This window comes from Malaya genurostris, chromosome 3 (genome assembly GCF_030247185.1).
Source record: "Malaya genurostris strain Urasoe2022 chromosome 3, Malgen_1.1, whole genome shotgun sequence".
Lineage (NCBI taxonomy): Eukaryota > Metazoa > Arthropoda > Insecta > Diptera > Culicidae > Malaya > Malaya genurostris.
This window is the reverse complement of record NC_080572.1, coordinates 159,115,692-159,138,658: the sequence shown is the minus strand read 5'-3', so window position 1 is coordinate 159,138,658 and position 22,967 is coordinate 159,115,692. Positions and strand designations below refer to the sequence as shown.

The following is a 22,967-nucleotide window of genomic DNA, read 5'->3' as shown; positions in this document are numbered from 1 at the left end:
GAACTCTCGCTAAGCTTCTCATTGCTGGTACTCCTCTTCAACGCCTCATTGGCTCGGAGTTTCTGGTATCGATAGCTCATCGTTCCGACTAACGCCAGGAACTCGCTCTGATTTCTGGTCGGGGGGATAGGCTATACGCGCAGTAGTAACCAACAATAAGGTAGATTTCTCATTCCAGAATTCCAATTGAACGGAACCAACCACACGTCCCCAGTAAATGAATGTTGTTGTGGGGTACACGTCGCATGGTTGGACGTATGTTAGGCAACCAGAGCTTGCGCATCATGGTGCATTTGTCTCTACTCACTAAGTGAGAGATACATAGCTCGAAAAAAACATGAATTTTCTTTAATTATTTTCGCACATCCTTAGATGTATCGTTGCCTCACTAGAGGGTACATAGCTATAAAAAACAAAATCCAAAAAATATATACATTAAGGAGAAGAGACTGGGTAAACTGGGTATTCTCAAGTGGAAACAAAAATACCCAAGGACTTTCCTCTAATATTTAGCGTGATCTGCAAACTGCATAAATACATCAAAAAGTCTCTCTCATTCCTACTTTTCGTGAGTGAGTTTCGGGGACGACAACATTCCCGTCCATCCGAAACAAAGGCTCTTTCCCTATACTTTGAAATAAGTTTCACTAAAACAAAATAATATATCTTTATGATATTACAGACCGTTTTAATTAGCATCGATGTTACCAGATTTAATTCAGCAAATTTAGAGATCAATCCCCTTTGAGAGTCAAGACGCTCCCAACTTTTGTTCCTCATCTCTAAGGCTTCAGGTACTGTTTGAGACCGATTAGTAAAAGAGCTTCCATCTTTAGGGTAAACTATTGCATTTCCGAAACTCTCATCCCCAACCTCGCCTAATTCAGAATGTTTGTTGGAATTGGCAAGCAACTGATAATCGTCAGACACGTGATTACCCTTTTCATCGAAATCTAACTCAGATTTATTTTCAAAGTAACTGGTGTCAACCAGGGAGCACGAACAACATGCATCTGTTACACACTCTCCATCTAAGTTACTGGAAATTTCTTCCTTCTTTATTCCTGCAATCCCTTGATTGGTTAGTTGGACCACCGCGATGCTCATTTCTATCTCGGCTATAGGGTTTACCAATTGCTGTCTAACTCGTGAACCATCATCGAACACCAAATCTCCTTTGGATTGATCAAGCGCTAGCATACGTTCTTCATGCACATGAACATCATCTGTATGAAGTAAAGAACGCTCGCTTATTTCCTGATTTAGCACGTGACTCTCAAGGTATCTGGAAACACGTTTGCCTCGAGATTTTTCTAGGATGAGCTCAATAAAATCAACGAGTTCATTTCGCATCCATACTGATTTTTGATCGGAGGTTTGACATCTCTCGACCCGAAGTAAGTAATGTTGGAGTCGAGAAACAATGGTTTTATCTACCCGTCGATCTAATTCCTTTTTAAAACACCTTACCCGCTCTAGGATATCGGGGTATTCCTGATAGATACTCAAACTAATGGAATAATCCCGACGAACCAGTGTATCCTTCAGGAACAACTTCTGTAAAAACCATTGTTTGGTCTCTAAATCCCATCTTGTCTCGTTATATTTTCCTCGAATTTTCAGCTCATAATTCACCTCATCATCTACCAGATGACAAGCATTGGGAAATTCGTAAGCCATTACCGCCAATAAAATTTTAAATATGCCTACACTATACACCTACAACTACACACAACATCCACGATTACACTTTAGCTACCGTACAACAAATATTTACTCGCAGCAATTACTACTCTAGAAAATACAACATTGAATCTAACAGAACGATTATGCGTCTAATCGATATATCCGAAGTATAAACATAATTCCAAGCTTGAAAACCAAACTAATCTCATTGATTTCCAGATAACGTGGCCCCACGTTGGGCGCCAAAATGTAGCGTGCACGACGATGCTACCAATATCGGTCTGTCTAATCGCTCCACCTATCCGAACAAATGGTTTAAGCGCCACCTCTTTCGAGGACCACTTGTCGTGCCTAGGGTTGCCCGACCAGAAACCCAGCCTCAGGGCGGGTCGTTATAAAAGAGTTTAGTGGAACGATCTGGCAAACACAACCGATCCGAAAGGTACTCAGTTCAACAATCAACTATACCGCAACAAAACCCAAGAAATTCGTTTCTCTATCCAAATAACCTAAGAACACCAACTCGCGCGTATCATCACTGGAGGAAATCGTCCACCCAGAACCCTAAACCGTATCCGAAACGCGAGTGGTGGGACTAAGATTCCCAAGTAGTCCAACTCGGAGTAAACCACAAAAACTACACAATTATCACGACGCGAAACATGAGATACCTCCTCAAACCAGTAACATCTGTTTAACTATAGCAGCTATCTTCCTGAATAATATACACATCATTTATCGAAAGAACAGAAACATATTTATATTTATTAAGTTAACTTTAGCAATTCGTAATCCTAACCTAGGTTACCATCTCGGTGTTGCCTATACTAATTGGTACCTAACTGTGTGCGGGTGGATATCTAGCTATCTTCGTTAAGGTGCCATAATACTAGATTTAAAGCTCACATTTAGGTGGGTGTCTAGGCTACCCCCTTTTAACCATGCGCATGGATTTAATTATAGCGTACTTACAGCTTTCTTCGCTGCTACCTGCCTGTATTGCGACGCTCCGCCGAATGATGACGATGCTGGCGTCGATACGGATGATTCTGCGCTGACGGCGTTTCGGTATGCTGACGCCGGAGCGGGTTTACGGCTGGACGTCCTTCGTGGGTAACTGCTGACAGTGTCGGAACGCCGAACTGCTGTCAGCAACAAAAAACGTGCACACCGGTTGGTTGTGACGTGTGGCTCTGATGGGCGGAAAATGATGAACTTCGCCCTTCTGGCGATTTTGACGGAGATTGCCAGAATTTCCAAGCCAGAGCGTGGGGTCTAGAGCGCGTCGCTGGATGAAGAACGGTGCGGCGAGCCGAAGAGCGTCTAAAGTGGGGAATAAAAAGCCGTCGCACGGCTACACGACGCCGTGAGCTTATTGTATCGTGATTGAATAGCACCATTGTAAATTACCTTTGTTATAATTTCCTTCCAACGCACACGATCTTTTCCCGCACTTTCTACTGCTAATATTAACGCAACACCTAAGAACAGAACTATTACCAATTTTTAAAGACATCTCATGTTTGAATTTAATACCTTCTAACACGCACCGCGGAACAAAAGTAAAAACACACACTCTAGCCTCTTCCACGGTCTAGATGGAAATGGATTAGACCTTTTCCCTAAAACCCTCAGAATGCCGAATTTTAGTCTTAGCCAACCGGAAGTACGTAATTTTACCGAAGTAAGATTCGTATTTTCGAAAACCGAACTTCTTGGACAATAGTTTTAAGATTCGTTAGCTCATTCCCTCTCGAATCTTATGCATCCAACCATCTCGCGCCAATACCCTTTTTGCGTTCAAATCGTTATCTGGCGAACATTGAAAAGACTACGCGAAAGAGGACTCTTCGGAGGCTGAAACCTAACCATTCGTATTGGTTTTGCAATATAGTGAGACCGATCGGTTGTATAAAGAAGAGAAAAAGTTTGTATGCGCAAAGAAATGTAGATTAGCCGCCGGTGTTCATTCTTCATCTGATTAGAGATGCTTAACTTTTTACACGGAAGGGAATTATTTCAAGCGGCGGCTGACTTATTTGAATCATGACAAACGTGACTGCTACAACTACTCGACTGATCCCCGACGATGGATCTAGCCTACACCGACGGAGAGTTTCCCCTTTTACGCCACGCGGGACACTCCGCGATTCCGGTTGGAGCATGGCGTCCGGTTCGCTGATGCCCCGACGACTCGAATCGGTATTCGACTAGTCCCCAGTGATGGATCTAGCCTACACCGACAGAGAGTTCCCCGACGATGGAAGTTCTCCCGAAACCGACGTTTTCGATACCCGTCCACGGCCCGACCTTAAGGATGCCTAGGTCGATCCAATGATGTCGGTTGGAGGATGGCTTCCGGTTCACTGGTGCCCCGACTATCTTCACGGTGCTACGCCACGATCTACTCGTCTAATCCCCGATGAAAGATCTAGACTACACCGACGGAGAGTTTCCCGGCGAAAGAGGCTCTCCCGACACCGAGCCCCCGGTTAGACCACACGAGACACACGAGAGAGTGCCGAGGTCAGTCCGGCAATTCCAGTTGTAGCATAGCTTCTGGTTTGCTGGCGCCTCGACGACACAAGTCGGTGTTGTGTTGTGGCAGCCTACCGCGACAGAGAGTTCCCCGACGCTGGAAGTTCTCTCGAAACCGACGTTTTCGATACCCGTATACGACCCGACCGAAAGGATGCCAAGGTCGGTTCAGTGGTTGCGGTTGGGAGATAACGTCCGGTTCCATGACGATCCTTACGATGCTATGGCGTGGTCTACTCATCTTGTATCCGACGACGGATCAAGACTACACCGAAGAAGAGTTCCCCGACGAAGGAAGTTCTCTCGATCCGACGCTTACTCGCTGATCCATTCTCCATATTCGCTGCAACTATCTGCAAGTATCTGTGTTACCACTTTGTTTACTGCATTCCACGTGCCTTCTTCACGACACATTTCCTCGAATATATTATCCACCCTTAGGGCAGGCATTTCCCTACGTACTTCCGCAAACCGCTGACAATCGAAAATCACATGTTCAGGTGTTTCTTCAACATACTCACACTCTGGACAAAATGGAGACGCGGCGTTACTACACCGATGCAGATACTTCCGGAAACAACCATGGTCAGATAGAAACTGCGTTAGGTAGAAGTTAACCTCGCCGTGTTGTCTATTCATCCACGGCGACAAATGTGGAATGAGCCGGTGAGTCCATCTACCTTTCACCGTACTGTCCCACTCCTGCTTCCACTTCACCATCGAATCGATTCGAACCATCGTTCGCACGTTTCTGGTGGTTCTACGCTCGATATCCTCCGTCGATATCCTCCGCCAGGGTGATGCAGATTGGGAACGCTTGCTGCTTCCGACGATATTGTCCTATAGGCGCTCGTGACTCGTATGACCATAAGCCGGAATGCTCTCTTCAGCTTTTCACGGTTCCTCTTCGTTTTCAATGCTGTTCCCATAGAGATGGGCAAACCGTTCGCGACCGGTTCAAATGATTGATCAATAGTTCTTTGTTAAAGAACGGTATTTCTCTAATGAAGGTGCAACATTACGAAACCCCATTTGAGTGACCTTTTTCTATGTTGTTTTGCTCGCTAAACCTAAGCTCTCGTATAGTATTTGCAAAAACATACAGAGAACGAACGAAAGAACAAAAGAACTAGTTCTTTTGATAGAACTTTCTAGTTCTGAGCGGTTCTTTCAAATTTCACGGTTTTGCCCACTTTTGCCTGACTACATCAATCCTTACAATGGTCCTGTCAATTTTTGTCCTGTTTGGCAAGCTATCACTACATAGGAGAAGTGCTACAGTGGCTGAACGGTTTTTTCAAATGAACGGTTCTCCCCATCACTAATTCCCCAGGCAGGAGCACCATACCGTAGTATTGACGAAGATACACTAGCTAACAGACGTCTTGTGCTGCTTTTCGGGTCACCGACATTTATTGCATTTATCGCCTTCGCGGACTTCTCGCAGGCATAGTCTACATGGCAGTTAAAGTTTAACCGGTTGTCGATCATCACTCCGAGAAGTTTCAGAGCTCGCTTAGTTGAAATCGCATGTCTCCCTACATCTATCTCGATACGCTGGATCGACTTTCAGTTGCTCACCAACAACACTTCCGTTTTGTGGTGAGCTATTTGTAGCTTGACTCCGTTCATCTAGCCCTCAATCGTGCTAGCTTCTTCGAGAGACTCGAACATCACCGTTAACGATACGTCGTCCGCGAAGCCCACGATTTTCACTTTCCTGGGAAGTTGCTGTGTCAAGACCCCATTGTACATAGCGTTCCAGAGAGTCGGACCGAGAATGGATCCCTGAGGGACGCCCGCCGTCACTCGCACTGACCTCTAGAGGTGTGCGAAACAGCTCATATTGATAAACAGCTCCGAACCGATCAGCTCACCAAAATGAATCGATTCGATTTATTAGCTCATCAGCTCATTTAGATTGACCTGATGGTCAACTTTGTGACCCGTTTTTCTTGCACCGTGAAAGGGTAAGATTTTTTTCTGATAATGTCTATCCGTTAAAGAAGGATATATGCAGGTATGGAAGAAATAACGAAGCTTGGTGCAAACATTTCTTTTCGTTTAGAACTCGCTCTTCAAGAGCCAAAGATTCGTTCAGCAATGCGGCGAACTGGGTAGCAAATGAGTGAGCTGGTGAGCTGCGGTTCTTTTCAAAAGAGCTGAGAGCTGTCAGCTCACATTTATGATTCGATTCATTGGACCTCTGTCCTTCGTTCGTATCGTACACCAGGATTCTATTGCGGAAATAGCTCCTTAGGATCCGGCAAACATAATCTGGGACCCGCATTCGGTGTAGCGCTGTGGCGATGGCCTCCCAGCTGGCACTGCTGAAAGCATTCTTCACGTCCGCTGTGACCACGGCGCAGTATCGGTTACCTCTTCGCTTCTGTTTGGACGCCTTCTCAGCGCTCTCAAGCACTGTATTGCATCAATCGTCGACACTCCTTGACGAAAACCGAACTGCATGTTCGACAATCCTCGTTCACCTTCCGTGCATTTCATCAACCGGTTGAGAATGATTCTTTCCAGCAGTTTCCCAATTGTGTCCAGCAGGTAAATAGGCCTATACGTGGCAGGATTACCCGGTGGTTTGCCTTGCTTCGGCAGCAACACCAGCTTCTGGATCTTCCACATGTCTGGGAAGTTGCCTTTGTTCTAGCACTTCTGTAACACAGTTCGGGACATGTCTGGATACGCCAGAACTGCGGTTTTCAACGCCACGTTTGGTATCCCATCCGGGCCTGGAGCTTTCTTGGCTTTCAGTCGCTTTGCGGCTTGTGTAAGCTCTTCGTTAGAAATTTGCCGATCAGCAGAGTCGGCTTCTTCTTCGCCATACGGTGTTGGTGGCCAAGTAGTCGGGTCGTGCTGCGGGAAGAGACCCTCCACGATCTCTTTCAATTTGTTCGTGCACATTTCATCTACGGTGGATGAACCCTTGATTTTCGCCACCACAACTCGATACGCGTCCCCCCAGGGATTGGCGTCTGCTTCTCGACACAGTCTCTTGTAGCAATTTGATTTGCTACGCTTAATATTCCCGAAAAACCGACTTGCGTTCCTCTATATCTGTTTCTGTCCTTGCTCTCTGGGACCGCCACCTGGCTCTGAGGCAAGCAGCTCGTAACGTACTGAGCGTCTCGTTCCACCAGTAAGCTGGGCGGCGGCTATTCGTTGGTTCCGGTTCTCGCAGCATTGTGGTGTCGCAAGCCATCGCCATTTTTCTTTTCAGTTCGGTCGCATCGATGTTATCGACGCCGCCGTCCGGTCGAAGTGCCTCAATAAAGAGGTCCTTGTTAAAGGTTTTCGTCTTCCACTTTCGCCCATCGATAATCCTGTCTGCAATGTCTGTGTATGTGAGGCTTTGTGTGTGTGTGTACGTGTGTGTGTGTCTCCGGAGTTATAGGGTTAAGTGTGTTCAATATTGTACACCGGCACTTAAACCGGCAAAACAAAAACCAAAACCGGCAAAACAAAAACAAATTCTAAACTGGTCTCAAAACTACACAAATCGATTGCCATTAACAGTAGGCAACTAAGCAAACCGATTCTGGCTATCTTGGTTCCTGATCTACGGTTCCGGAAGCATCGGAAATAGTGGTCATATATTCCAAAATGGATCTCACTAATTTTTCTCAGCAATGGTTCCACAAACTTTGACTCAAATGAAAGGTCTCACGGTTCCATGCAGAATTCCTGAATTTCATCCGGATCCAACTTCCGGTTCCGGAGTAATAGGGTAAAGTGTGTTAAATATTGTACACCGTCACTTAAGCTGGCGAAATAAAAACCGTAAAAAATGTTATAAACTATCTCTAATCTTAGGGTTAAATGAAAGGTCTTATGATTCTACCGAAAATTACTGCATATTTTCGGATACAACTAAAAATTTAAACAATACCTTGGTTTCTTTCAAAAGTCGAAGAGAAACATTTTGAAGAGAATACCACAATATTATATATGAGAAAGGCATCATTACACCACTAGGTGTATAAAGACAGGTTTTTTCTTAGGGTGTTTGAACTTTTGCAGGGCAGTGTGTATACAAATATAAAATGCCAGAATGGCTCACATTTAATAAGTTTTCATTGACATCGGTTCCAGTTGTTTGCCGTTTGTTTCAATATACATTGTAAGTTAGGTTTTATCCCAACTTAGCTTAGAGCATGCGACTTACCGGATCTCATCTCAGGGGCTGCCTACACTTATGATTTTCTTTCCTTTTCCCGGACGCGGAATTACTAGTTCGTAGGGTGTGATCGCTCCTATCCACGTCTGGCTGGTTTCGCGGATTCACTTTCGCGGTTCTCAACGGTGTTTCACTTAGGCCATCTGCGCGTCTTCCAAATTTTGAGACAACTTATTCACGTCACCCCTTATTATGTCCCGATAGAAGTTTTAGGCGATTCCACGTACTAATGAAAGGCGCCCTTTAGACTGGATCAGGGTCATTTCGCCGAAAGACGTTTTCGCCGAAAGGGTCATTTCGTCGATTCCTGCAATTGTCTTAATATTATAATTGGAATTGAAATGAATGATAATACGTTAACGCCCGTTTTTTGACCTACAATTATACTTCTTGATAAATATTGATTTTTGTACTCTTGAATAAAGATTGATTCATGAACATCAGAGCGGAGTTCCCAAGGAAACTTGTTGACTATTAGCCACTAAGCATCAAAGCAATTGTATAGGTGTATTTACCAAGCAAATGTATGTGGTATTTTCCGTTTACTAATTAAAAAAATGTCTAATGTGGCTTCGCCACATCGATTTGAATCGTGTGCTGTCCGACCTCGCTACCGCTCGTTCGGACCTAACTAAAGCAAAGAAACCTAGCTTTAAGTTGACCGGGCAATCGAGGCGGTTACAGGTTTGTATGCAAGATGCCGCCGCTTCCGACGGTGGGTCGGCGGCCAACTCAGCCGGCGTCGCCTCGGCGGTTTTATGCCGCCGAGACATCTTGGCTTCGGTTATGTGGCGCAGCCAGTTATACAGGAGGTATGATAACACAAAAAATAATAATATAATGTATTCGAAATTACCCTTTCGACGAAATGTCCCTTTCGGCGAAATGACCTATTCGGCGAGACGACTTTCGGCGAAACGACTTTCGGCAAAATGGTTTTCGGTGAAGTGACCCGCTCCCCTTTAGACTATCACGACACTGCACACCTTATCTTTTCCCCTAGCGTTTGTTTAACGAAAAAACTCTCGGAGGTACAATCCTTGAGAACCGATTCCCGGCCGTCACTAACGTCCTTTTACCAAGATCACGCTCACTGTCGTCAACACTTCGGTCGGGATCGATGCCAATCTTTTCCACACAGCGAATTTATCATCGACCTTTTCGCCTCACGACTCAGAACCAAGAGAAGCCTCCTATCCGGCCTCGATCAATTCCTCAAGAACTGACCGCTTTTTTTATCGTGCGTATTTGAACTTCCTTCGCTACCAAGTGCGAATGCGATCTTCTTGTTTGATAACCCACGGTGCGCCGATCGGGAAATTTAATTTGAATTTATATAAACCAATAATCTAACTCCTACATTCAAAATAATAATAACAATATTTTTGGTAGAATAATTTATAACAATAATTTTATTATTTATGATTTATGTGACAAGACAGGTTACATCGTCATTTCAAATTTTTTGATCGACTTCCAAACGATTTTGTTCTCTTTTTAATCGACTATTGATTTATTTATTAATCAATCATAACAAGTCCAATAATGCCTTTCTGACCTAATGTGTGGGTTTGAGAATATAAGACGCTTACGTTAGTTATGCACGTCCCTCCCAACATGATTTCATTCACTCAAGGTAACAACAATGTATTTAAAACAAAATATTCACACAAAATTATAGAAACTTTTTACAATATATCAAAACACTAATGATTTTTTTTGTACCTTTCAAAAGGTTCGACGTAAGCCTCAGCCACCGCCTTCTACGCTTCAAGACGCCAAAGGCCACTGCACAAGCGAGCCTCGATTAAATGATTCAGAAACACCACCCCCTCAAAAACGTCGAGGATCACAAAGAAGAGCCACGCAAAATACAGGTATAATTACTTACTTCCAAAATCATTCGCACATTATTTACACAAACGAAACTTCGTCTAAAAATCAAAGAAATTGTTGACAATAATGGTATATAAAGAAATAGTTTTACTCAGATTTGGAACTATTCTTATCTTTATTGATTGGGATGTCACATATTTAGACTGATTATGTCAAAGAAGATTAATTGTATTCCAATCTTTTAGCATATTTTACACCTACTTGCATAAAACTGTCCCGGGTTGGTGGTTCAACGATAGGACGCTGGTCTTACAATCCAGTTGTCGTATGTTCCAGCCCCGACCTGGAAGGATTCTTTGTGTCAGTAGGATCCATAGTACTAGCTATGCAATGATTCTGTACACTAAGAATCGGCTGCGAAGTCTGTTGAAACAGAAAGGCCAAATTCCACAAAAGCAATGTAATGCCAGAACTTTGTTTTGCTCTGCATAAAACTGTTGTCAAAAATTAACCCCAGTACGCTTTATATATATTCATATATATATGTATATATATATATGTATATATATATATATATATATATATATATATATATATATATATATATATATATATATATATATATATATATATATATATATATATTTATATATATATATAAATGGCACACTTTCCTTTCAAAACCTATCACAAAGAAGCCTCAATAATAATATTTGAGTTTGGTAATTTTTTTCTGAGAAATATTTTTTTTTATAAAACACATCCCTGAATACGCAGGAACAGCATTTTACAACCGATTTTGAAATTTTTCGCGGCATTTCATAGGTTTTGAAAATGATTTTTTGATGAGTGATGAATATATTCCTAATCAGTTTAAAAGGGTATTTATTCCGAAATATTTGTGAGCAACAAATGTAAGAATTAATTAACGTTATATGCAGGTTGAGCTATTGAATATTACTTTTCCAAAAAATAAAACGGTGGGCTGCAGAGGAAAAGAAATCATGTGTTGCAAGCTATTAAACATTGGTGTTGCATGTTACTTCAATATACAAGATGTCTATCTATTGTCTTTGCTTGCAACAAAAAACTAACGTAAGTGCTCTCGTGGGGTACATTTCTACCCTAGGTGAACTGTAATAGGTCATAGCTCAGCCGGTTATGTGAAAAAAAAATAATGCTCCAGTGTAAATGAAAGACTAAATATCTGATTGAATTATCGTATAGGTTGATTATAGTTATAGTAATCCGTAACCAAATAACGGAAGTTTGAAGTAGCACTGGGGTAGAAATACCTCACGAAAGCGTTCTAGGGTTGAGATACAAACAATTTTTAAAGGGTGTCGCAAGAATCGAGTTACATGCAACATTTTGTTCCTACTTCATAACTGTGACAGTTTATGCCGTTGTATCTAATCCCAATCGCATGTTGATACAAAAAATACTTATACCTCTTACGTAGAATTTGATATTTGGTATGTGAGTTGAGCAAACACTTAAGGCCATCGTCCAAGTACCATGCGCGCGGGTGGTTTTAGGAAATTTTCGATGGAAATTTCGAAAAATTTGCCAAAACCAAAAACATACAGACCTTTGAAATACATTTATCTATCTACAGGGTGAAAATGGCTGGAAAATTCGGAGGATTTTCCGAGTCTTATCAAAAATAGCTCTGAAAAATGAGTGTTTTTGTGATCTTTCACAATTATCTGGAAAAATAAAGCGATGACATAAACTTGTTTTTTCCAATAAACTTTATTATGGATACACAGATTACATTCGGACACATTTTTGGAAAACCTTTTCACGCTTTTCATATAAAATCCACGAATTTCAAAAATTTCCACGAAATCGGTTATATGAAATTCGTTGATTTTCCATGAAAAGCGTGAAAAGGTTTTCCAAAAATGTTTTCGAATGTGATCCCAGCATGAGGTTTTTTTTGAAAAAAAATTTCATTCCATCGAATTATTTTTTCAAATAATTGTGAAAAATTACAAAAAAAGCTCATTTTTTCAGCGCTATTTTTGATAAGACTCGTAAAATCCTCCGAATTTTCCAGTCATTTTCACCCTGTAGATAGATAAAAGTATTTCAAAGGTCTGTATGTTTTTGGTTTTGTCAAATTTTTCGAAATTTCCATCGAAAATTTCCTAAAACCACCCGCGCGCATGGTACTTGGACGATGGCCTTAATATATTTGATAAACAACCATATTCTAATACAAACCAATAGTATTTTATTGTTACTCTTAGGTGCTCAATATGTTAACAAAAGTTCGTTGATGCAGACGTGTTAAGTTGATTGTGCAAAATCTAAAGCAGGGGTTCCCAAAGTGGTCGATATAGAATCCTTGGGGTCGAAATCATTTTTGCGGGGGCGACGTAAACGAAAACTGACTATAGGGGTCGACTAGGTCTGGAAATCGACCCCCTATTGTTTGATATAAGTTGTTATTCGAAATATTTACGAAATTGGTAAGTATTTTACATCATTTCAATGTAATTTGTTGATGGGGGTCTGAGGCCTCAGTTAATTTTAGTAATGGGGTCCATGACCCAAAATAGTTTGGGATCCCCTGCTCTTAAGCAAATTACAACGCAATCTCGTTAAATATTTGTGCTAGATTGTAGAAGGGATTGGATTCGACAGTATTTTCTATTGCGTGCCACATTTATTCGGTGTGTTATTTGTAAAATAGTTTTTTTTCGGTCTCACGCTTCAATACCAAATATTTTGATGGCATTTCCGCTGTTGTGTTGCCAAGCAAAGACGAATAGGAAGAAAATGACTTCTGTTCAATGCAGCGTTTGCTCTACGAGCATTTTCTCTGAATCTGATCCAATATATTATTTCGGCGGTTATAACCAAGTGCTGCTGTTCGGATTTACACCAAGTAAAACTTTCGATGAATCTGCCCGTTTCAGATGCAGATCAAAGCTGCAATTTTAATTTAACTTTAGCTTCTAGGTTATGTTACATGTTCTTCACTTTAGTTACGATTAGTTTTCTTCTCCTCTTTTTAGGCTTCTTTCCCTTTTTAACGAATGCACAGCCAGTACTGCGATCCTGCATAAATATTTTAGCTTGTTTTGTAATGTCTATTTTACCTTATTTTTAAGTTTTAACTCACCCTAACAGTGGAAAACTTCTTAATATTTCCGCCAACTGTTCCGTACTTCTACCGTACTTTTATTATCTCCGTCCGTACTATTTTAGATTAGCATAATTAGTAACGATGTTTAATCTCACTAGATCACCATTTACCTGCTAATTATTTAAATACCAGCAACCGATAACTGATAATAACTTCGATTTTAATCGCAAAACAATGATTAAACTTATAATTTTAGCAAATCAAACAAATTTAATCTTCCCAACGTGCTGCTGTTCCAAACTTTGTTTACCTTTTCATTCTGCCTCACACCGATCGTACGTTATATCGGCCCAGTTTAGCCGCCGCCGGTCTATACGTTAACCACATCCACCGCATCGGCCGCCGGCAGTGTTGCCGAAGGTGTTGTTTCGAACATTTCCCCGGCCCGTAATCCTGGTTGGGAACCCGTTTCCAATCCAGTGTTACCATCATCCAGCTCCAACACCGCCAGATTGACTGCCGCACGCTTGAATACACCATTCTTGGTGCGTACCAACGCTTGTCGTATTCTCCCATCACCAGCGACGATCGGTTGTTCCACTATTCCGCGAACCCATGACTTCCGACTTGTTCCTTCGACTACATACACCAAATCACCCGCTTTTAACGGCCTGGATTCCTTGAACCACTTCGTTCTCTGGTTCACGGTCGGAATGTACTCCGTAATCCAGCGCTTCCACATCTCCTCAGCTAGTTCTTGAGACCTTTTAAACGAGTCCCGAAGAGCTTCTGCTGCTTTCACCGGCGATGGCAGTGCATCCCGGTCGATCGGAGAGAAGTTTCGCAGGAACTTGTTGGGTGTCAGTACTTCTGCTTCCAAAGATTGTTCCGAAACGTAAGTGAGTGGTCGAGAATTCACCATCTCTTCAGCTTCAACGATGGACGTCTGCAAGATTTCATCAGTCAACCGTCGCCCGTCGTTCAACGCCTGCAGTGCTTCTTTGATGGACCGTACAAGCCGCTCCCACACGCCTCCCATGTGGGGGGCAGCGGGTGGATTGAACGTCCATTTGGTTTGCGCGTTCGTAAATTCGTCGGCACAATCCAATCCGATGGTGTAACAGATCCCAACGATTTCCTTGCTTGCTCCTCGTAGATTTGTACCGTTGTCTGAGAAGAACTCTATGGGAGTTCCGCGCCGACAAATAAACCGTCTAATCGCCATCAAACAGGACTGCGTTGTCAAACTATGCGCCACCTCCACGTGCACGGCTCTGATCACCAGGCAGGTGAACAAGACGACCCATCTTTTCTCCTTTCTGCGACCAACCGTCACCTCGAAGGGACCCAGATAGTCGACACCGACGTAACTGAACGCTCGGAGATATGGAGTCAGCCTTTGTACCGGCAACGGAGCCATTCGAGGAGCCTGTGGACGACTGCGATGTACCCTGCACCAGACACAGCACGATGTTACCTTCCGAACTACTGCGTTGATTTTCGGAATGTGAAATCGCTGCCTCAACTCGTTCTTCACCGTATCGCGGTACCCGTGACCAAACCGCTTATGGTAGTGTTCCACTAGAAGCTTCGCAACTGGATGCTCGTCCGGAACTATGACTGGAAATCGCAAGTCGAACGGAAGAAACTCCGCATTTGCGGAACGCCCTTCCATACGAATCAAGCCATCTTCTTCGACTAAAGGAGTTAGCCTGTGCAACGCACTGGATTTTTCCACCGTCTGCCATTGACTGGTAGGACGGTCTCTATTCTTCAGCAGAACCTTCAACTCATCGATGTATGCTTCGACTTGCGCCATCTTCAGCACCGACCGCTCTGCCTTCTGGTACTCTTCCTGCCGCAACGGTACACGGATCGATCGGATTGCCTTCTTCGTGGTCGTCGGTTTCTGGCCTTCCGTTGACCTCAACGTCTCGGTCGGCAAACCCTTGGCCTTCCTTCTGCAATTCGATATAAACCGATACACCGTCGCCATGGTTCGTACGAGCACTGTCCACTTCGAGAATCGACGAAAGTCGAGCAAGCTTTCCGCTACTGCCACGTCGTGCAAAAGCAGATGTACCCGCAACTCTTCCGCCGTATTCGCCGGCGGCATACTTTTCCTCGGCCAATCTTCTTCCTTCTCGTATAAAAAGTTTGGGCCTCGTACCCAGGAACTGTCCGAAAGTAGTTCCAGGTCTTTGCCCCACTTGGTCAATTGGTCTGCGACGTTTAACTTCGTCGGCACCCAACACCATTCAGTGAGCTTCGTCAAGCTCATAATCTCCCCTATCCGAAATCCGACAAACTGTTTGTATCTGCGTTGGTCGGAACGGATCCAGGACAAAACAGTTTGCGAGTCAGTCCAAAAGAACTGTTTGCTGATTCGGAGGCTGTGATTTTGCTGAACCGTTTGTGCCAGCCTTGCTCCCAAAACCGCACCTTGAAGCTCTAGTCGTGGGATTGACAGTTGCTTCAGTGGTGCCACCTTTGACCGACTCATAACCAGGGCACACCTGACTTCGCCTCCAATCACTGCTCGAAAGTATGCCACGCAGCCGTACGCTGTTTCGCTGGCATCCGTGAATATATGCAGCTGCACATCTTCGATTTCACCTGACTTCGCACTTCCAAAGTACGACCGCGGAATTTTAAACCGCTCGATGTCCGATAGCAAGCCGGACCAGCGTGTCCACTTCTGGTGGGATACATCGTCGATACATTCGTCCCAGTCACAGCCATGTCGCCAAATGTCTTGGACCAGCATTCGTCCCTGCACCGTGAACGGCGACAGAAGACCTAGTGGGTCGAACAGCGCCATCACACAGCTTAGCACCTTCCTTTTAGTTGGGCGCTCTCCGCTCTGCACAGCTTCTTGGAGCCCCGTGTTAGAAGATGTAGCGAAGGAGAATACATCCTGCTCCGGCTCCCAGACGATGCCCAAGACACGTTCGTACTCGGTGGTTTTGTCCCGGTTGAAGTGTACGCTTGCGCTCGTTTTCCGCTCACCCAGTTCATCGAGAAACGCCTTGGAGTTTGACACCCAGTTCCTGATGTGAAATCCTCCGTGATCGTGAATATACTGCACCTCCTTCGCTCGCCTGATCGCGTCTTCGACTGTATCCGTACTGTCGTAATAATCGTCCACGTAGTGACGATGAAGGATCGCCTCCGCTGCTTCCGGGAATTCTGCCGAATACTGCTCAGCGTTTAGATTCTTCACGTACTGTGCCGAGCAGGGAGAGCACGTCGACCCGAACGTAAGTACATCCATCATGTACACCTGCGGGTTTTCTTCCGGATCCTTCCGAAACAGGAAGCGCTGGGCAGATTTGTCTTCCGGTCTGACCCGGATCTGATGGTACATTTCGGCAATGTCACCTCCGAAGGCAACCGGTCTCTCGCGAAAGCGACTAATGACGCCGGGAAGCGAGACTAGCATATCCGGCCCTTTCAACAGCTCCGTGTTGAGCGACACACCGTTGACAGATGCCGCAGCATCCCATACCAATCGTACCTTATCCGGTTTTCGAGGGTTCAGTACGACGTTTAGCGGCAGATACCAAGCTGCTGTACTCGGTATTTCTGCAAGCTCCTGCGTCGTAGCTTTATGTGCGTATCCCTTGGCTTGATATTCATCAATCTGCCTGCACACATTCTCTTTGAGTCCACAGTCTTTCTCCAGCTTTCTCTCGAGCGCCTTCATTCGACGCACAGCCATCGGATAACTGTCGGGGAATCGTCGTTCGTCTTCGCGCCATAAGAGACCAGTCTGGAAACGATCGCCTACTCTCGCCGTCGTAGTCTGCAAGATCGCTCGAGCACGCTGGTCCTCCACTGACTCCGGTACTCCAAACGAAGTGACGCCCACCTCATCCAGCACGTACTGTTCTCGCATCATATCGTGGAGCTCCTGGTTACTTGCTGGTTTCGCAACGTGAAGATTGAGGAACGTTTCGGCATATGGCTTCTGTTTCTCCGGACCATATACCGTCCAACCCAACTCCGACCGCACGGCAATTGGTTCGCCAGCTTTACCAACCCGGGACTCCAATGGCGCAAACAAATGCAGGTTGTCCAGCCCAATCAGGATCGCCGGCTCCTCCGACGAATGATCAGCTACCGATAAACCCGCTAGGTGCGGATATCGTGCTGTAACGTCCGCAAACTTTACGTTCTGCTTCGGCAACATCAACTTCGACACCGTACGCACGTTCTTCAGTGGCAACGGCTCACTGCTTCCGTTTGCCGTGATCTGCAGGTTTATTATACGGGAGCCATTTTCGTGGCGTTTTATATCACCGGTCCATGATACTATCAAGGGTTCAGCCTTGCCCTTCGCCTTAAGCTTTCCAGCAATCCTCTCCTCCATCAGCGTAGTAGTCGATCCTTCATCCAGAAAAGCTAACGTTCTCACAGCTAACTTTCCCACGATCAGCGTCCCTGGAACCATACGGAATATCACGGTACGGTGTACGCTGTGCGAATTGCACGCTACTTCCATCAACTGCACCGACTCTTCTCTACGATGCAAGAGATGGTGGTGATTTCCACCACAGTCCTTCACGGTACATCGCAGCTTGAAGTTACAGCGGCTGTTGCCGTGATTACTCAGGCAGAGCGTACAGAGCTTCAGCTTCTCCACTGCTTTCAACCGTTCGGAAACGTTCATCTTCTTGAAGTCGTCGCAAGCCCGAACCCACGTCTGCCACTATGTCCTGCATAAAACCGGAGAACGTCTTCAGCGAAGCACCGCGTTTGCCTCGTTTATATCTTACCCAGTCCAGCTTGTAACTGGTGGGCAACTTCTCTACCAGCTCGTCGACCAACATTGGATTGCTCAGGTGCTTTTTCAATCCAGCAGCTTCCAAATGATCGCAGAGCTGTTTGACCGTAATCCAGCGTGTCCACTTCTGGTGGGATACATCGTCGATACATTCGTCCCAGTCACAGCCATGTCGCCAAATGTCTTGGACCAGCATTCGTCCCTGCACCGTGAACGGCGACAGAAGACCTAGTGGGTCGAACAGCGCCATCACACAGCTTAGCACCTTCCTTTTAGTTGGGCGCTCTCCGCTCTGCACAGCTTCTTGGAGCCCCGTGTTAGAAGATGTAGCGAAGGAGAATACATCCTGCTCCGGCTCCCAGACGATGCCCAAGACACGTTCGTACTCGGTGGTTTTGTCCCGGTTGAAGTGTACGCTTGCGCTCGTTTTCCGCTCACCCAGTTCATCGAGAAACGCCTTGGAGTTTGACACCCAGTTCCTGATGTGAAATCCTCCGTGATCGTGAATATACTGCACCTCCTTCGCTCGCCTGATCGCGTCTTCGACTGTATCCGTACTGTCGTAATAATCGTCCACGTAGTGACGATGAAGGATCGCCTCCGCTGCTTCCGGGAATTCTGCCGAATACTGCTCAGCGTTTAGATTCTTCACGTACTGTGCCGAGCAGGGAGAGCACGTCGACCCGAACGTAAGTACATCCATCATGTACACCTGCGGGTTTTCTTCCGGATCCTTCCGAAACAGGAAGCGCTGGGCAGATTTGTCTTCCGGTCTGACCCGGATCTGATGGTACATTTCGGCAATGTCACCTCCGAAGGCAACCGGTCTCTCGCGAAAGCGACTAATGACGCCGGGAAGCGAGACTAGCATATCCGGCCCTTTCAACAGCTCCGTGTTGAGCGACACACCGTTGACAGATGCCGCAGCATCCCATACCAATCGTACCTTATCCGGTTTTCGAGGGTTCAGTACGACGTTTAGCGGCAGATACCAAGCTGCTGTACTCGGTATTTCTGCAAGCTCCTGCGTCGTAGCTTTATGTGCGTATCCCTTGGCTTGATATTCATCAATCTGCCTGCACACATTCTCTTTGAGTCCACAGTCTTTCTCCAGCTTTCTCTCGAGCGCCTTCATTCGACGCACAGCCATCGGATAACTGTCGGGGAATCGTCGTTCGTCTTCGCGCCATAAGAGACCAGTCTGGAAACGATCGCCTACTCTCGCCGTCGTAGTCTGCAAGATCGCTCGAGCACGCTGGTCCTCCACTGACTCCGGTACTCCAAACGAAGTGACGCCCACCTCATCCAGCACGTACTGTTCTCGCATCATATCGTGGAGCTCCTGGTTACTTGCTGGTTTCGCAACGTGAAGATTGAGGAACGTTTCGGCATATGGCTTCTGTTTCTCCGGACCATATACCGTCCAACCCAACTCCGACCGCACGGCAATTGGTTCGCCAGCTTTACCAACCCGGGACTCCAATGGCGCAAACAAATGCAGGTTGTCCAGCCCAATCAGGATCGCCGGCTCCTCCGACGAATGATCAGCTACCGATAAACCCGCTAGGTGCGGATATCGTGCTGTAACGTCCGCAAACTTTACGTTCTGCTTCGGCAACATCAACTTCGACACCGTACGCACGTTCTTCAGTGGCAACGGCTCACTGCTTCCGTTTGCCGTGATCTGCAGGTTTATTATACGGGAGCCATTTTCGTGGCGTTTTATATCACCGGTCCATGATACTATCAAGGGTTCAGCCTTGCCCTTCGCCTTAAGCTTTCCAGCAATCCTCTCCTCCATCAGCGTAGTAGTCGATCCTTCATCCAGAAAAGCTAACGTTCTCACAGCTAACTTTCCCACGATCAGCGTCCCTGGAACCATACGGAATATCACGGTACGGTGTACGCTGTGCGAATTGCACGCTACTTCCATCAACTGCACCGACTCTTCTCTACGATGCAAGAGATGGTGGTGATTTCCACCACAGTCCTTCACGGTACATCGCAGCTTGAAGTTACAGCGGCTGTTGCCGTGATTACTCAGGCAGAGCGTACAGAGCTTCAGCTTCTCCACTGCTTTCAACCGTTCGGAAACGTTCATCTTCTTGAAGTCGTCGCAAGCCCGAACCCTATGATCGGTACGCTTACAATACCAGCACGGCTTGCCGGAACTTTCCGAAGGTTTCTGCTCTTCCTTCTTAGAGTCATCGTGCAGATGTACAAACTCCTTCTTCCGGGATTTCTCTTTTCCAGTACGCGCCGCTTCACTTCGCGAACAACTGGGAAAATCCGATACCTCGGACACGTCTGCCACTATGTCCTGCATAAAACCGGAGAACGTCTTCAGCGAAGCACCGCGTTTGCCTCGTTTATATCTTACCCAGTCCAGCTTGTAACTGGTGGGCAACTTCTCTACCAGCTCGTCGACCAACATTGGATTGCTCAGGTGCTTTTTCAATCCAGCAGCTTCCAAATGATCGCAGAGCTGTTTGACCGTAATCCCGAAGTGTATGAAGGATTCCAAACGGTCGATTCTGGGTGCTGGCGCGTTCCGTACTTTCGCCATCATCGTCTTCAGCAGCTTCTGCGGATTCCCGAATAAGTTGCGCAGATCGTTGATGACATCCGGAACACTTGCCGGAAGTATCAGTCGGCTACGCACAGCTTCGAGGGCATTCCCCTTCAAACTGTCTTGCAACCGTTTCAGGTTGTCGATGTTCGTATATCCGCACGCTTCAGTCGAGTACTCGAAGCTGCTAATAAACAGCGGCCATACCTCCGGTTCACCACTGAACGTTGGCAGATGTCTTGAAGCACCCTGCCGAGCTGCTAGTTGGTCTTTCGTCACCTTTACATGCGGCCCCGGCCCGTGTCCACTGCTTCTCTTCGACCCGACTGTGCTTGGTGCCGGCTTTGGAAGTTCTGGTTCCGGATCTGAATCCGCTTCTTCCGGATCAGAATCTTCCTCCGAATCATCATCCGTTTCGTCCTCCTCACTGTCGGACGATTCAGACTCTTCCGGCTGTTCTTCCGGTAGCTGATTGCCCTTCAGAAGGTGCTCCAAGAGCCAGCTTTGTACCAGGCTTGCCGAACCAGCTGGAATGTTCGGCTTTTTCTCGCTCACACCAGCTCCACCTGCCAGAACCAGTTTGCCACCCTTGCCCGCCTTGCCGGCCGGTTTACCTCCGCCAGTGGCCGGTTTGTCCGATGACTCTTTGACCTTCTGCAGGCTCTCTTCCCTCTTCCGCCGAATTTCTTGTCTCTTCTCAAAGAACTCCTTCTCCGCGGTCAGCTGTCGGTCTAGCAATTCCTGCTCTTGCTTCAGCTGAAGATCTTGCATCTCGCGCTCCAATTCGAGCTCCTTTTCACGCATCTCCTTCTCAAGCAGCAGTTGCTTTTGTTTCAGCTTACGGCTCAATTCCAGTTTCTTCGTTCGTATTGTCAAGTCGTTGAACATAGCTTCCTCTCGCTCTTTGTGCTCCTGCTCTAGTTGCTCAACGTGCTTGGCAACCGAAGATCCTGCGCTGTGAACTGAATCCGTATCGCCCTTCTTAGAGCCCTTCTTCGAGCCTTTCTTCGGCTTCGGTACGTCCAACAGTGAATCTCGTGATGCTATACACTTATGGCAATACCAATCCACCTTTTTTACCTCTTCGGTAACTTTTGCGCACTTGAAATGCGCCCACAGTTTGCACTCGTTGCAGCTCACCATGTGGGTATCATCCTCTTCCGGACCGCCACACATCAGGCAAGTCGCCAACGATTCGTTCATCAGGGAATCCGAAGCCATCCTTCGAGAACTGGTCCGAATAATCCTTTGATTTTGTTCGGATTTACACCAAGTAAAACTTTCGATGAATCTGCCCGTTTCAGATGCAGATCAAAGCTGCAATTTTAATTTAACTTTAGCTTCTAGGTTATGTTACATGTTCTTCACTTTACTTACGATTAGTTTTCTTCTCCTCTTTTTAGGCTTCTTTCCCTTTTTAACGAATGCACAGCCAGTACTGCGATCCTGCATAAATATTTTAGCTTGTTTTGTAATGTCTATTTTACCTTATTTTTAAGTTTTAACTCACCCTAACAGTGGAAAACTTCTTAATATTTCCGCCAACTGTTCCGTACTTCTACCGTACTTTTATTATCTCCGTCCGTACTATTTTAGATTAGCATAATTAGTAACGATGTTTAATCTCACTAGATCACCATTTACCTGCTAATTATTTAAATACCAGCAACCGATAACTGATAATAACTTCGATTTTAATCGCAAAACAATGATTAAACTTATAATTTTAGCAAATCAAACAAATTTAATCTTCCCAACGTGCTGCTGTTCCAAACTTTGTTTACCTTTTCATTCTGCCTCACACCGATCGTACGTCATATCGGCCCAGTTTAGCCGCCGCCGGTCTATATGTCAACCACATCCACCGCATCGGCCGCCGGCAGTGTTGCCGAAGGTGTTGTCCCGAACAGCTGCAATGAAATATATGTGTCTCGACTTTCGCAAAAAATCAAACCACACTGAACAATGTGATGAAACTATGCACTGATCTTCTAAGCAAAGTGGATTCGTTATCAAAACCTGTTTTAATCCACCTAGTGGTGTAATGATGCCTTTCTCATGTACATATAATATTGTGGTATTCTATTCAAAAATTTTCTCTTCGATTTTTGAAAGAAACCAAGTGATTGTTTATGCATAACATACAGAATAAAACAGTGCTTTGATTGCGTAAGCCATCCTTAAGAGAACGAAATGGGTTCACTATTATATGCACTTCCGGCACCGCGACCCGAGAACCGGTATAATCGAAGTCGGTTCGTACGGC

At 45.4% G+C, this 22,967-nt stretch overlaps 1 protein-coding gene across 2 annotated transcripts in view; it reads left to right on the top strand.

Moving 5' to 3' along the window:
* The window catches only part of LOC131439392 (GTP-binding protein RAD), a 191,218-nt gene that overhangs the window by 44,860 nt on the left and 123,391 nt on the right, over positions 1-22,967 (top strand). For both annotated transcript variants that reach the window (XM_058610337.1, XM_058610335.1), the window contains exon 3: positions 10,149-10,290. In XM_058610337.1, the coding sequence (XP_058466320.1) occupies positions 10,149-10,290 (142 nt within the window). The remainder of the gene's footprint in view (positions 1-10,148; positions 10,291-22,967) is intronic.